This window comes from Crocodylus siamensis, chromosome 4, assembly GCF_052110815.1.
Source record: "Crocodylus siamensis isolate JL-2025a chromosome 4, ASM5211081v1, whole genome shotgun sequence".
In the NCBI taxonomy this organism is placed as follows: Eukaryota; Metazoa; Chordata; order Crocodylia; family Crocodylidae; genus Crocodylus; species Crocodylus siamensis.
Window position 1 is genome coordinate 17,622,977 of NC_143398.1, and position 15,436 is coordinate 17,638,412.

The following is a 15,436-nucleotide window of genomic DNA, read 5'->3' on the forward strand; positions in this document are numbered from 1 at the left end:
TTCTTTTCTGTTCATTTGTATAACCTAGCATCCCTATTGCTTCTGCTACTAGCTTATATGCTTTGCATTCCAAAGAGGATATTCTTAGTTTAGCCATGAAGTGTGTTTGCTTTTGATCTCACAGTATTGCAAATTGATATATGGCAGGTTATAGCTTTGTAAGTTTTTTTTAACATACTTGTTTCATTTTTACAAATGAAATGTCTGGTCTTGAAGGTGACATTGAATAAGAGATTCAGGGTTGCTAATTTTTGTGATTTTTATCACAAGTCTTTGGAAAACTAGCGCTTTTCCTAAAGGCATAGCTTTTAAAATCCTATAATTAAACCAGAATCTATTAGATAACTAAAAGAACCCCCAAATCATAACTATTCTTATTTTTCAATTCCATTTTTTTTTTAAAGCCAAACTCATTATTTTGGGGAACCTGACTCATGACTTAGCAACACTTAAAGTTGTCAGGACTGGAAGACTTAGACAATTGAGCCTGATTCTGCACAATGCTAGGTACTTCAGTACCATGCTGAGAATCCTCACCCCTTTGCAGAAGCACACAGCAAGGGCACGTGTCACCTCTCATTGATGTCAATAGATTGGCCTAAAGGAAACTGGGCCTCAAACCCATTCAGAAAGTTGATTTCATCTCTACTGTTCACTAGTATGCATATAAAAAGACCATGGATGAATCTGCATTGGCTTATAATACTATTACATATTTATACTAAAATAAATGTACGTGTTGTTTTGTTCTGGTTGTGACATAGCTAGTAGATCAATTTTGAACCCTGGTCTACACTACATTATTCCTTCACCATGAGACCTGACCTCCTTAGCACTACTGCCATAATTACAGGAGGAGCACATCTATAGTGCAGACTGAGCCAAATTCATACTACATCAATTCAATACTACATCATTAAATTGAGCAGACTTTGCTGGAAACCAGCACCAATTTTCCCCAGAATCTCACCTCAATCTGTCCTTTTTATAGATAACCTCCTTTTTGTCCCACACTTCGTAAAACTTGGGGAGATTGAATAGTGAATCTGTGTCCAATAAGAGATTTAAACTTCATGGGATGTATTGGGTTCTCAGGAGAACCATGTAACTAGAATCAGCATAGGAAGCCTTTCCCATAAATAGTAATAACCATAAACATTACTTAAAACTGCATTAAGTAATAGGCTCTAATTTTTAGTATAGTTAAAACTTCCCTTCTTTCTCTCATTTAACAATAATGAAAAAATTCCTGCAATAATTTTATGGGTAAGTATTCTGTTACCTTCAGACAGACAATCTCTACGTGCATGTGTTGCTAAGAGGATTATCTAAGAACACATCCCTCTTAGCAATACATGCACATAGAAATTGTTTGTATGAAGGTAACAGAGTGCATGCCCTTAAAAAGTAGTTCTTACTAGAAAGTTCCATTATTTGTTAATAAAATTGCAAATATTTTACAAGGTAAGGTCAGCTTATGACCATGTCCTGATAAGGGCTTCCTGAACTGAAACTGAACCAAAACATGAATTACTTCTTGTTCAACCCTTGACCTGATGTTCATTCTGTGTCCTGATCAGCATTAAACCTTTGATTTACTGTAATTTCTCTGTATTGACCTAAAGCTGCCAGGCATTTTTTTCTTACAGATTTTTAAATGTGACTGACACATTTTGAATCCTGGTCTTAATGTAGATCAGGGTTCAAAATTAAATTAGGTGACTGTGGCGTTGATGCCTACACAGTCAAATTGGCTGGAGGGCCGCACCCAGAGAGTGGTGGTGAATGGGTCTTTTTTGACCTGGAGGGATGTGGGCAGTGGGGTCCCCCAGGGCTCTGTCCTCAGGCCCACACTGTTCAACATCTTCATCAGCGAGTTGGACGAGGGGGTGAAAAGCACGTTGTTCAGATTTGCGGATGACACTAAGATGTGGGAAGAAGTGGGCACACTGGAGGAGAGGGACAGGCTACAACTAGATCTGGACAGGTTATGGAGGTGGGCCAATGAGAACAGGATGGGTTTCAATACGGACAAGTGCAAGGCGCTGCACCTGGGGAGGAAGAACCAGAAGCATACCTACAGGCTGGGGAACTCACTACTAGTCCACACAAAGGCAGAAAAGGATCTTGGAATCATCACTGATGCCAAAATGAACATGGGCCGCCAGTGTGGGCACATGGTCAAAAAGGCTAACCACACCTTGTCATGCATCCACAGATACATCACGAGCAGGTCCAAGAAGGTGATCCTCCCCCTCTATGTGACACTGTCAGGCTGCAGCTAGAGTACTGCATCCAGTTCTGGGCACCGCACTTCTAGAGGGATGTGGCCAGCATTGAGGGGGTCCAGAGGAGGGCCACTTGCATGATCGGGGGGCAGCAAGGCAGGCCCTATGAGCAGAGGCTACAGGACCTGAACCTGTTCAGCCTCCACAAGAGAAGGCTGAGGAGGGATCTAGTGGCCACCTACAAACTGGCCAAGGGGAACCAGCAGGCTATGAGAGAGTTCCTGTTCCCCGCAAGCACTACCGGTGGTAAAAAGGAATAATGGTCACAAGCTGGCAGAGGGTAGATTCAGGCTAGATATCAGGAGGCGCTACTTCACAGTCAGGGTGGCTAGGATCTGGAACCAACTTCCAAGGGAAGTGGTGCTTGCCCCTACCCTGGGGATCTTCAAAAGGAGGCTAGATAATCACCTAGCCAGGTTCATTTGACCCCAACACTCTTTCCTGGCCATGGCAGGGGGTCGGACTTGATGATTTACTTAGGTCCCTTCTGACCCTACCAGCTATGAAACTATGAGACACTATCAAGATCCCAGTCCTGCAGATAGACATTTTAGAAAATACATCTCCTAACCCTTCCCTTCTCAATTTTTTTCCCCTTTTATATGGGATGTCATTAGTGTTAATCCAGCAATAGAGATGAAAAATGTGATGTGATGATAGAGGAACAGGAAAGTTTAAGTTGAATGCTGCACACCTGTTTATTGTATGTGACCTTGCCTCTCTTTACTAATTCTCTCTCTTGGGGATGAGAAACTCCTTGTGGTTCTGCAGGTTGTGATTCATTTCATTCTGTTTGCATGTTGATATGGGTTCTTATATGTAGGCCTTAAATCATGATGTCTCTGTAGATCATTATATTTCAGCTGATTTTTTTTTTTAAGCCAATCATACCTCATCAATTTTTAAGCCACTATATATTGATTCTCAGTCTCCAAGTGTATATATTTATAAACTGCATGACACCTGAAAGAATTAAAGCAGTCACTGAGAGTTTTCAGTTCTCACGATCACATTGATTTTGCTGAGCGTATCTGCAACTTTTAAAACCATTGTTTTGCAATGAACTGTGCAAGGAGGACTGCTTTACCAGCATGGCACCTTACTGAGTTCAGTGAAACTCTAAGCAGTTGGTAGACTATCGGGGGCAGGGCTATAGCAATGATATGATAGAGCCTCTTAGCCAGCCAGTGGTTTAACTTAGCTCTTCTCAGCATCCCAAGTAAAACAAGCCATAGTGAATCAATCAAAACAAAACCAGGGAGATACATAGATAGATAGATGTTTTTAAAACAATATATTAGCTTTTAGAAAAACAGCCTGATTTATAAGCTTTCTCACAGGATTCCATATACACTGTAGCTTTCTAAATGGAGAAGGCCAGCAAAAAAATTACTTGAACTGAGAAAGAAGCTCCACTTTAGGGTTTCCCTGATTGTAGCACAAATTATAGTATTCAGCACTAATATCTGGGACCAAAGTATGCCGTAAGTTTTTTAGCAGAAGATTTGATCAAGGGTTTTGGCTTGAAATGAGTTATAACGATGCTTGATAAATATAACAATTCAGTCAACTGACACAAATCTGTAAACAATGAAGGATTTACATAATCATAATGACTTTTTAGGATCAGTTAATTATTATCTGGACAAATGTCAACATTTAATAATGTTTCATTTTACTTTATCCATGCTGTTCTACTAGGTAAATTATGTTCTCAAACAGTTTAACACTAGGGATTTGAGTACATGCATTAGATAGATCTCTTAATATATGAGCTCAAATACAGATAGATCCCAAAGGCCTTGATGACAGCACTTCTTCAAAATAAGGTGGTGTTTTATCTCATATACAGTGTGCTTTTAAAAACTGACTAATATATAACTAGCAATCCCCTTTCTAGATTAAGCCAAATAGGTTTGGAAATAAATAGCTAAAATACCATATTTACCTGAATTCAAGATGCCCTCTCATTTAAGATACCTCCCTACAATACCAGTACTCTTTCCTGCCATGGCAAAGGGTCGGACTTGATGATCTGCTCAGGTCCCTTCTGACCCTACCAACTATGAAACTACGAAACGATAATTAGATTCTATATACGGAATATTTTTAAATTTGTTATAGTTTTCCAGTATAAAATCTAATTTTCCAGAGGTTGCCCTAAATGTATAATCCTCTACCTCACCGTTAGAGTGGGAAAAGGAGTGGCAGGGACTATGGGGAACAAATTTAAGACTGATTGACCTCTGCCCTCCCTAACCACTATTTCCCCCTGCAGCCTGCCTCACCCCCATGGTGCTTTCATCCCCTGCCACCTGACCCCCACCCTGGGTCTGCTCCCTTGCCACCTGCACCCCCCACAATCTCTGCTCCTGCTTGCTTCCAACACCCTCTGTTCCCTTTCCACCTCCCCTGCCCCCTTTCTCCTCATCTTCCCCCTCCCCCCTCTGGTTACCGTCAGGCACAGATGTAGCTCCATGCCCCCCTGGGCACAGAGCACATAGAAGTGCAACCCCTGCCCAGGCATGCAGCAGCATCTGGGGCCAGAGTTGTGCTGTCAATGCCTGGCCGGGCAGTGGATGGAGTTTCCATGTGATCCACTCCCCATAGGGGGAATGGAGCCAGAGCTGGAGAACGGCTGGCAATAAGGGGGAAGAGGGGGCAGAGGCTGCATGGGCATATAATTAGCGGGGCAGAGGATGCAGAGGGCAGGCAGCTAATGTGACCTGCAGTAAGGCTGGAGTCAGAGTTGCAGCAGCTGCCTGCTCCCACTCTTCCACCTTCTAATGGAATCCAAGATGAGGGGGCTTCTTCCCATGCTTAATAGGGAAAAAAAACCTCATCTTGGATTCAAGTGTTACAGTATACAGTATTATTGTTTTTCAAACATCTATTTAACCAGTCATATCACAAAAAAGAAACAAAACCATCACACTTTTCCATTTTTTTTAAATCTACCATCATATCATTGAAATGCGTTGAGTTTTGTTACTCTAGCAAAAACTGGCTTTGTTTAAACTTTTTAATTTCTTAGTTATTTTGCTAAGTCAATAATGTCTTTTTTCCCTTGCTAAATGTATAATGATTTTCACAACACGAAATTCAAATTGTCAATGATTTCCTAATTACCTCCAGCTTATTTTGCTGTACATTGACAGGCGTCTACACAGTAGAAAATTTGTTTGGCATATTATGTCAATATTATTTTACCCACGGGATCCGATTCAGATTTCTCAAAGGTGTAAATCAGAGAAGAGCTAGCCAAATGCTCTGTGGCCTGGTCACCAGGAGATATAAAACAGCTTAAATCAACTAAGTTCAGCAAAACATTGCTGTTTTAAAACAACAGACAATCTGGCCTCATAGACTGCATCCAGATGAGCATGGATGTGCAGTATGTAGTGCCGCAGACATGTCTGTGACACCATGCACCACACATGCTGGAATTCCCTGTGCTGCTACCTTGCAGCAGTGGGGGGGTTGACCCTGGGAGATCCCAGGGTCAAAAATCCCACACCGAATAAAAGCAGGGCAACACACATGGTGGCAGTGCACGCTGCCCAAAACTGGAGCCTGGCTGGTTGGAGCCACACTCCGGCTGCCAGCCAGGCTTCCTGCCATAGCTGCAGCCCCGGGAAGCTCCCAGGACCCCAGGTAAGGCTGCTGAGGCCAGCACAGTTGCTGGCCCCATCCTTCCCTACCCCACCCAGGGTCATCTGCCATGTGCTAGAGCAGGTGTGGCACAGGCATTCCCCAGGGTCAAAGAGCAGTGGCACAAAGTGTGCCACTACTACTTGTCCCTGGGGAAACGAACCTCTGCACTTGTCTGGACGAACCCAAAGATGCTATACTTGTCTACACTGGTCTAAGTGGAAAAAGAATCAGGTACGCAGAAGATTAATGTCCAGGTCTGTTGTCTGTCCCAAGCCTAAACATTTCCTTGGGCTATTATGTTTAAGGCACAGTAGTGACTGCCAACAGCACCCAAAGGAATAATGTGGCTTCCTATAGTTTCCCATTAGGACAAACACATACCTATTCACAGCTAGAAACACCTTCCACACAAGCTGAGAGCAAGGCTGGGGCTCACATCTTTAGAGGTCTCAGACCATCCTTTCTGTACAAAGAAGACTCCTTCCTGGCTTTTTTATTTGCTGCAAACTAACAGATCCACATACAGGAGGACTTAGTCATTCCAGCGGAACGGAAAATGAGAAAACCCACTTTATTTCTCCTCCAAATGTTAAAAAGTTAGCTTCCTCTTCCCTCATCTTTTCTCCCTTCCTGTGTTTTATGATGAACAATAATTTAATCAAGAGAAGCAGTTTGCCAAGCCTCTACAAATGCTGTCAAAAACATTTTTGACTATGCAGGCTTCCCTTGATACATGTTTTTTTTTTAAGTAGTCAGTTTGTAACTGTGCAGAACTTCCAAGAAACCTTTAAAAATGTGAAAGCTGCAGTGTATTTCTAAGCACTAGTAAGGGGAAATGGTTATAGCTTTCAGTACTTGTGGGGTTTTTAATTTTTTTTCTTTTTATTAAATATCCATATCAGTTTATGACACAAATATGATCTTACCATTTTCATCTGCGTTGTCAGTTTTTATGCTTGAATATGTTTGTCTCCAGTCTTGCCTGTAAGTCTGCTTGAACTGCATGGCCAAATAATAACCAGTATGCATGTTTGCCGTGTGCTGTACAATGTTTCCCTTCTATCTGCTATGGATCAGAACATTTGACATGTCCTTGGTTTTCAAAGCCTATCATCTCCGTCGTGAAGAAACAGATTGGTTTGACAAGCCCAGGGAGTCTCGTTTGGAGAATGGACATGGCCTTGACAGAAAACTGCCTGAGAAATTATCCCATTCAAGACCACCAAGTCAACATCAAGACCAAGTAAGATATGTATATGGCCTTTTGAGTTTGCAGTAGATAGCCTGTTAATCCTGTTAAAATGTGTGAGCTGAGAGGTTTATCAGGATCCACCTACATTTTTAACTGTTCTTTGGGTTCAGAACCAGCCATCAACAGTAGTTCATAGTGGAATCGAAACCATATTATTTATATGTCCTACTCTTTGGAATTAACTACCCAGGTTTCTTATTAGACTTTAAATATATTTGAATGGAATTACCCAGGTGATGTGGGCACTGGATATACTCATGCAAAATGACTCAGCCTAGTGCAATTTAACTTAGCTGTATACCAAATCTAGTTAACATTCTCCACTTTAGTACCTTGATCTTACATTATTGGGGCTGGGTATAGTTCACAGTTGTCTGTATGTAACAACACTGAATCACTAAACAAAACAAAGGAATTGTACCATTCTGATAAGCAAAAATATATTCCAATCATTATACTGTGGTAGAAAAAAAAGCATGTTATTCTGTATTTAATACTTGAATGTTTTGCTATCTATTTCCCTTTTATATACAAAACATATTCCATTAATGCAGCTGAGATTTATACGTGGTATCAGTGGATACTTCACTAGTTAATTTGGTTGTCACACTGATTGATCCAGATTTTGTCTTAGACTCAGTGAAGTGCACTGGCTGCAGGTGAAGGCAGAATTTGGCCCACTATATCTAAGGTGTACCAGATTAGTCAATATGATATTTTTAATTCCCTAGCTATAAAGGGCCATAAACCGCTATCATGATGCCTTGCAAATTTAGAGTTTTCAGTGTAGTTTGACCACAGATTATGGTCCTTGCGACCAAAGTCCTATAGCTGTTCAAGGACTTTAGAAAAATAAAGGCACATATGTATGTTTCTCTTTCTTGCTTATACTGAGAGTGTATCCACCTGATTCTGTGCTGTTAGAGCCTTTCTTGTTTGAAAAGAGGGTATTTTTATGAGCTATCAACATCACTCAATGGAATTAACCCTGCTGGTCAAGTGTTCTGTAGGATAAATATTTTTAAAGGTTCGAGTTGTATTAGTACTGTGGACCAATATGTAGACATTCCCCTGCTCATCTGATCTTTCTAATCTGTTGAGAATCACAAATTATATGGGAACGTACATAATTGTATCCGGCCACTGACACTTCTAAACACTAGAGTTTCAGCCCACTTGTGGAATTACATCTGTGCAGAATACAAGGTAATATTATATTGGATTCTCCTGCCTAGGTATGGTCTAGAAAATGTGGTTGAATGTTTACATTTCTATAGCTTTTACTTTTGTGACTAGTTCCATGAGATAGTAATGACCATGGCCACATCTTTGGTTTTTCATCCTAATTAAAACAGATAGCACTAGTGCTGCTTAACAGTTCCCTGTCAACATTTCTTGGAGGGTTTTTTTTTTCTGGAAAGCTCCCACTTTCCCTTATCATAGGATCATTTGGTTGGAAGAGACCTCAAGGGACCTCTGGTCCAACCCACTGAACATATGCAGAAATGCTGCTCCTAAATCATCCTTGACCAATTCTTAGCCAATCTCTTCTTGAAAACCAGCAGTAAAGGACATTTTACAACACTCCATGCAATCTATTCTAGTGCCTTGCTATTATAACAGTAAGGACATTTTTCCTGGTATTAAATTTAAATCTACTTTTCTGAAATTTGAAGTTATTGCTTTGTGTCCTACAGCAGGGGATAAAAGTTGTTCTTCTTTTTTATGGGATTATAGTGGGGATCCCTGATACCTACTGGAAAGCTGATTTTTGGCCAAAAATCCATTTTCATATGTTCATTTTTTTAATGAGAAGTTAATGTTTATACCCATAAATTATGTTACTTTTTATTTTTATCAGTTTTCTGGGAAAAATAGTCAAGACAAGCATTTTTTCCTCTCTTTGGCTAGGGGCAGAAATTACACACAAAGTGGTATGTGTTTGGAAATTGGTTCAAATCTGTGACACAACAGAAGTTTAGTGCACATAAACTGCTTTCAAAATGGCCTAAACCAGATTAAGATAAACCTGGATGGATGTAGTATCAGACTTCGCTGATTTAGGTTAAATCAGTTTATTGAACTTCTGCCCCAGATCCTCTCCATATTCAAGTTAACTCACAGTCTACTAGCATCCCAGACTGCATTGCACCTTCCCTGCAACACCCCACCCCTCCCGTGTGGGCAGGCTAACCTTGCTCAAGCTGTCTGCACCAATCAAGCAGGGAGGCATGCTTTTGCACCCCCCAGCTTCTGGCCTGGGCCACTGCAGGCATGTGGCTGCATTTCTGGAATCAAAATGGATTGTCTGTTCACTTTCTTATCAGTTCAATTTACACAGCTTATTTTAACCTGTGAATACTGGATCGATTCAGCCTTAGACTTTTTGACTGTCTGTACTTAGCCTTACATCTCCATGTGCTTTTTATCTGTACCTTCAAATAAATTAAATTCAGGCCGTGATTTTCTAATAGAGCTAGTGATTTCAGGTGCCTGTAATTTGAGGTGTCTAATATAAGACACTTTAAGGAATGTAATATTCAGAAAGAAAACCTCAGAAAATCAGTTATCTTTAAGAGGCAGAGAAGGCTAAAGTATTTTAATACTTTTTTTAACTCCAGTTTTCACAGATTAGGTGAGCTAGCTGTTTGCAGCAAGGATAGGGAAAGAGAAAACAGCTGGGGGTAATGGTTGAACAAATCAGAAATTACTTAGAGAACCTCTATGTTTTCATGTCAGCAGGGCTAGATGGGATGCACCCTAAAGGTATTGAAGAAAGTAGAAGACATAATTTCTGAGCCATTGGCTTTTTGAGGAATCATGGAGGATATGTGAGGAACTAGATGTTAAGAAAAGGGCCCACCTTTAAGAAAGAGAAAAGGCTGACAGCTATGGGACTGTTTAGCCTAGAACAGAGAAGACTTACGGGGGATCTGGTGGCAGCTTACAAATATATCAGGGGAGAGCATAAGGGACTAGGTGAACAAGTATTCAGCAAAGTGCCCCAGGGGAAAACCAGGAGCAACAGTCATAAACTCCTAGAAGAAGGTTTCAGACTGGATATAAGGAACTTCTTCATGGTTCGTGTGACCAGACTCTGAAATAGACTCCCAGTGAGGGTGGTGTAGACACCTACCCTGGAGATCTTCAAACGGAGACTGGACGCACAACCTGCTGCAGTTATTTGACCCCAGCGGTCTTTCCCACCCACACAGATGATCTCACAAGGTCCCTTCCAGCCCTAAACTTCTGTGAAAGGGAAGGAAGATGTTCTGGAAAATTACAAAGCAGTCAGCATGACCTTGATTCCTGGAAAGATCATGGAGCAGAAACTCAAGAAATCTATTGTGAACAGAGAAGAACAAAGTTATCAGGAACAGCCAGCGTGGATTCAACAAGATCAAGTCATGCTTGACCAACCTGATTTCTTTTTATGATAAGGTGATAGGCTCTGTGGATGGAAAGAGAGCAGTGGATGTGATATACCTCAACTAGCAAGGCTTTTGACATTGTCTTCCATGATATTCTCATTAATAAGCTCAAGTACCTTAAGGTAGATACATAACTGGTTTGATCAGCTTGCTCAGTGAGTAATTATCAATTGCTCAATTTCTAATTGGGAGAAGGTATCAAAGGGGTTCGACGGGGGCCTGTCCTGTTCCAGTATTGTTTAACATCTTCATTAATGATTTGAACATTGGGATTGTGTGCAGACTTAACAAATTTGCAAGTGACCCTAAGTTGGGTAGATCTGGATAAAATGAAGAAATGGTCTGTAATCGATCAGAAGAAATTCAGTAAGGCAAAGCGCAAATTCCTGCACTTGGGATGGAATAACCGCATGCATAAATACAGACTGGGGAATGATTGGCTCAGCTGCAGCACCGCAGATAAAGAACTGGGGGTTGCAGTGGCCCATAAGATGAATATGAGTAAACAGCATACTCTTGTTGTGGGGCAAAAAAAAAGCCAACAGCATACTGGTTTGTATCAACAGGAGTATCTCTCACACATCAAGGCATGTGATTCTTTCATTCATCAAGGCATGTGATTCTTTCATTCAGTTTGGTACTGGTGAGACCTCACCTCAAGTACTGTGTCCAGTTTGGAGCCCCACACTTCAGTAAAGAAGTGGACAGATTGGAGTGTGACAAAGGAGTCCAGTGAAAAAACACCAGCAATGATTAGAGGCCTGGTAAACATGACTTATGAGGAAAAATGGAAGTAGGTTTATTTAGTCTGGAGAACAATGGTGGGGGATTTGGTAAGGATGTTCAGATACCTGAAACATATAAAGAAGATGGAGATACGCACCGATATTCTGTGACTGTAAGGGAGTAAAGACTAGGGCCATTGACTAGGAGCAATGGCCTCAAACTGCAGCAAAGAAATTTTAGGTTGGATATTAGTAAGAACGTTCTTATTACAAGGTGGTTAAGTATTGTAATAGACTTCCTAGAGAAGTTGTGGATTCTCCATCCGTGGAAATTTTCAAGAGAAGATCAGATAGACACTTGGTTGAGATGATTTAGTCAGGGATGATACTACCTCGAGCAGGGGAATGGACTAGATGAACTCATGAGGTCCCTTCCAGCCCTTCTTCCCTGTGTCCATGTCAGGCACCTAGAAAGAGTGGTGTTTAAACTCACAAGTTACTTTAAGAAATCTCAACCTTCAGTTTCTCATTTAATGTCCAAACTACTACATTGAACAATAGAAGGAAATAAATTAATAGTGACCACTTCTGCCTCTTGCTGGGGAGAAAAAAAGAAGTGAATTACATTATTTCATTCAGTCTGACTACTATATTGGCAAGCCCAGATCTGCCCAGAAGGCATAAAAACATTGCAGCTCTCCCACATGTCATTCTTCATCCTGATCATCAGATGAGGATTATCACCTGTGACTGTTTGTCTCAAGCTCCTTCCTGTGATTCCTCAGCAGGACAGTTTTCCAGTTAAAATACAACCCAGATTAAATCCAACAGGGAGTCCTGATTCCTCCCAATGATCTCAAAGAAGCTGTAGAAATGCTTTCACTTGCAGTGGTAGTCTGCTTACATCAGTGAGTTTAGAAACTTATTATTCTTCCAGTAAAAAATTCTCGTCCCCTTTTTTTCTGCATTAAAAATGCCGGTATTTTCCAGTCCCACCTGCTGCACTGAAATACCACAGCATCCAGTTTTACATGTATGAATGACCCCTGCTGCATGGAATTAGAATTGCTTGGCTGTGCATTACAGGCCCCATACAATGAAGCTAACATATATTATTCCTCTCTAGCGTGCATGACATGGCCCATGGCTTTTAGACTAGTTTTATGAAGCAGCCCTGAATTGCTATGGACTTGTTACAACATAGCATAATAGATGAAATATAAAATGATTAAATATGTTAGTTTCCATAGCAACACTCGTGATGTTACTTAACATTCTTAAATCTAATCAAATTGCAGTTTAGTTCCAGATCGTAACAGCTACCGTCTGTCTCCCAATAGAATAAATCTAAACTGCTTTCCTGAAAAGATAAAATGTACAGTTTGAATCCACTCAATATTTAATCTGCTCCAGCCCCATTGACCCCCCACTCATCCCACTTTTCACAGCAGTATGCAGAGACATGGCAGATGGACTGGATACTTCAGCCAGTGACCAGGCCTAAAATCTCTATTTGCTGTTGTCTTTATGCATTATTTGTTTGGCTCTAATAAGTATGCTAGGTACTTTAAGGCATGGAAGAAGACAGGCTTCCTGGGCCAGGTTCAGACTGGAAACTGGAGACTTGTACAGACTTTTACCAGCTATAGGTGAACAGAAGTTCAGCACACATAGACTGGATTAAAAATGGTGGAACCTGGCATAAGATTTGCCCCTCCCCCTCCCCAAAGTGTGAATGTGTGTTCTGTTTGCTCCTGATCTAAACTACACCACTAACCAAAAAATGTATAACTTAGATCAATTCCGCCTCAGGCTTTTTGAATGTCTGTAGGTAGCCCAGGAGGCAACTTATTTGTCAGTAATAATGGCAGTTCAAGCCTGATCCTAAGCCTGTTGATCAAAGGAAGGACTACCATTGACTTGCAGCTCTTTGGCTACAAAGCCTTTACTACATAGATCAGGTGTGTCAAACATACCTGCCACCTGGCCCTCAGCTGCCCCTGGGTATTAGTTGACACAGATGCCACATGCAGAACACACTGGATCAGCCCCATAGGCAGGGCCTGGGATGTGCCCCACATGTGGCAGGTCTGGGATCTATGCTACAGGTGGTGCTATCCCTGCCAGACTGTGTCAGACATGTCATCTGTTCCAGGCACTCTGGATCCATGCTGAACAGACTGACTTTTATTAGTAGATGTTTTGGATGGGGAATCCAGGAAAAAGATGACAAAGTTGAGATGGAAATACAAAGCGCCTGAGCGAGGGACTAACAATCGAGGGATGGGGGAGAGGAGGGGAATGCGACTAGGTTACATACCATACAATGTTAGCCAGCTAAGCCCGGGGATGGGAGGGATGTGGAAGGGGGAAGGGGAGTGGGGGGTCGCAACGCTGAGAGGGAAAGGAGATAGATACACACATACCCGTTACAGTGGTCCGCGATGTTGGAGGGAGTGGCTCGGAGAGAGCGTCTCAGTGCTACATACAGTACAGGTCCTGAAGCAGGCTGCACATGAGATGCAGTCCTGGAGCAGGCACCACATGCACCGGATCTGGCCTGGAAAGGGCAGGCCAGGAGAGTCCGCAGGCCTGATCTGGCCTCTGGACAGGTCTTTGCCACTCATCTGGCCTGTGGGAAGTTTGACACTCCTGAGACAGATAATATAAGAAATATACAAAAAATGTAGGGAGGAGTGTGGACACCGCAAGGTGTGAGAATGAGAAACAGAAGGGTTAGAAAAACATGAAAGCCTGAGAAGGCTTCAAGTGCAGTACTTGAGAGGAATGTTGTCCTGGAAGAAAGCAAAAAAATCCAGATTTTTTCCTGTATTTCCTGTTAGTTTTCTGTGCATAGTTATGAGTGCAAAATGAAAGACAGGAAATGGATTTTGAGGAAGGATTCGAGAAGGAAATTACTTTCTGCGCTGGCATAGGATAGTGGGGTGATCATGTCTGGAAATCAAGGAGAAGTAGGCAGTTGGCAAAACCCTGCTCATAGACTTTATTTTCTAGCACTCTTTCTCACACATGTGAACACATACATACAAAGGGATTCATCCATTGCTCTATATGTTAATGGGGCCACGTTTCCATTGTAGCATGCAAGTCACATTTCCAAAACTGACCTCCTACTGCCCATTGAATACCAAGGCTTCAAGGGCCATTAATTCAGCCCCTTGGGGAATGCCTGCTCCATTTTGATTCCTGGAGCTAAACCAACCCCTTTGGAATGACATCTGAATCAAGCCTTTTTGGGGCAGCATTTCTAGGATGAAAAATGGTGCTGAATGACACAAGGGTCAAGGGAAAGGGAATAGAACTGGGAGGCTGTTTTTTGGGATGAAGATACAAGAGGCTCCACATGACATGCAAGGTATGAAATGGTTGTTCAATAGCTGTAGCCATTGTTTAACTTTTAATTTTCAGACTCTGAACAAGATTACACTAAAATTGAAAAGGCTTTTCTTTTGAGTGATCCCTTGAATCTCCTTTATCTTCATAAATTCTCTAGAAATCTGATGACAAATTTTTCATTTCTATTTTTAGATTAATTGAAAATCTCATCATCTACCCCACTATGAGATGAATCATCAGCAACCACTTCACTATAGGTCAAGAGATTTTTCTTTACGCAATTTAGCAAACAATTAGTCATCCTTTCAGTCACTGAGCAGTATGGTATGTGCTAAATGACAGAGGATGACTAGTATGCAATGCAATGCCACATTAAATGTGGACTATTAAATATGAACAATTTAGGAAAGTATTGGCTCCCTACCTGGACTGCTTTCTTGAACTGGAGTGGAGACTTTGTGAGCTTGCTTTTTGGAGTTTCTCTCAAATTCTTCCCTTCCAGACTTGCAAATTGTCAGGGGTGTTCAAATGCACAGGACTGCCTTCATGGAAAATACGGCTCTCATCTTTTGAGATCCCTTAATATTACTTCTTTTGCCATGTACAGTCTCCAAATCTTTGTTCAGAGTTCCCATAAAACAGAGAGCGAGAGAAAGAAAGAAAACAATATTGATTGGGGCAAAATTAGCTAATCTATGAAAGTCCAAATTGGTTACTTTTGCAGTGTTA

At 41.4% G+C, this 15,436-nt stretch overlaps 1 protein-coding gene across 1 annotated transcript in view; it reads left to right on the forward strand.

Moving 5' to 3' along the window:
* Positions 1-15,436, forward strand: part of PCLO (piccolo presynaptic cytomatrix protein) — a 549,762-nt gene that overhangs the window by 320,721 nt on the left and 213,605 nt on the right. The window contains exon 8 of the mRNA XM_090041018.1: positions 7,049-7,185. Coding sequence (XP_089897144.1) covers positions 7,049-7,185 — 137 coding nt within the window. The remainder of the gene's footprint in view (positions 1-7,048; positions 7,186-15,436) is intronic.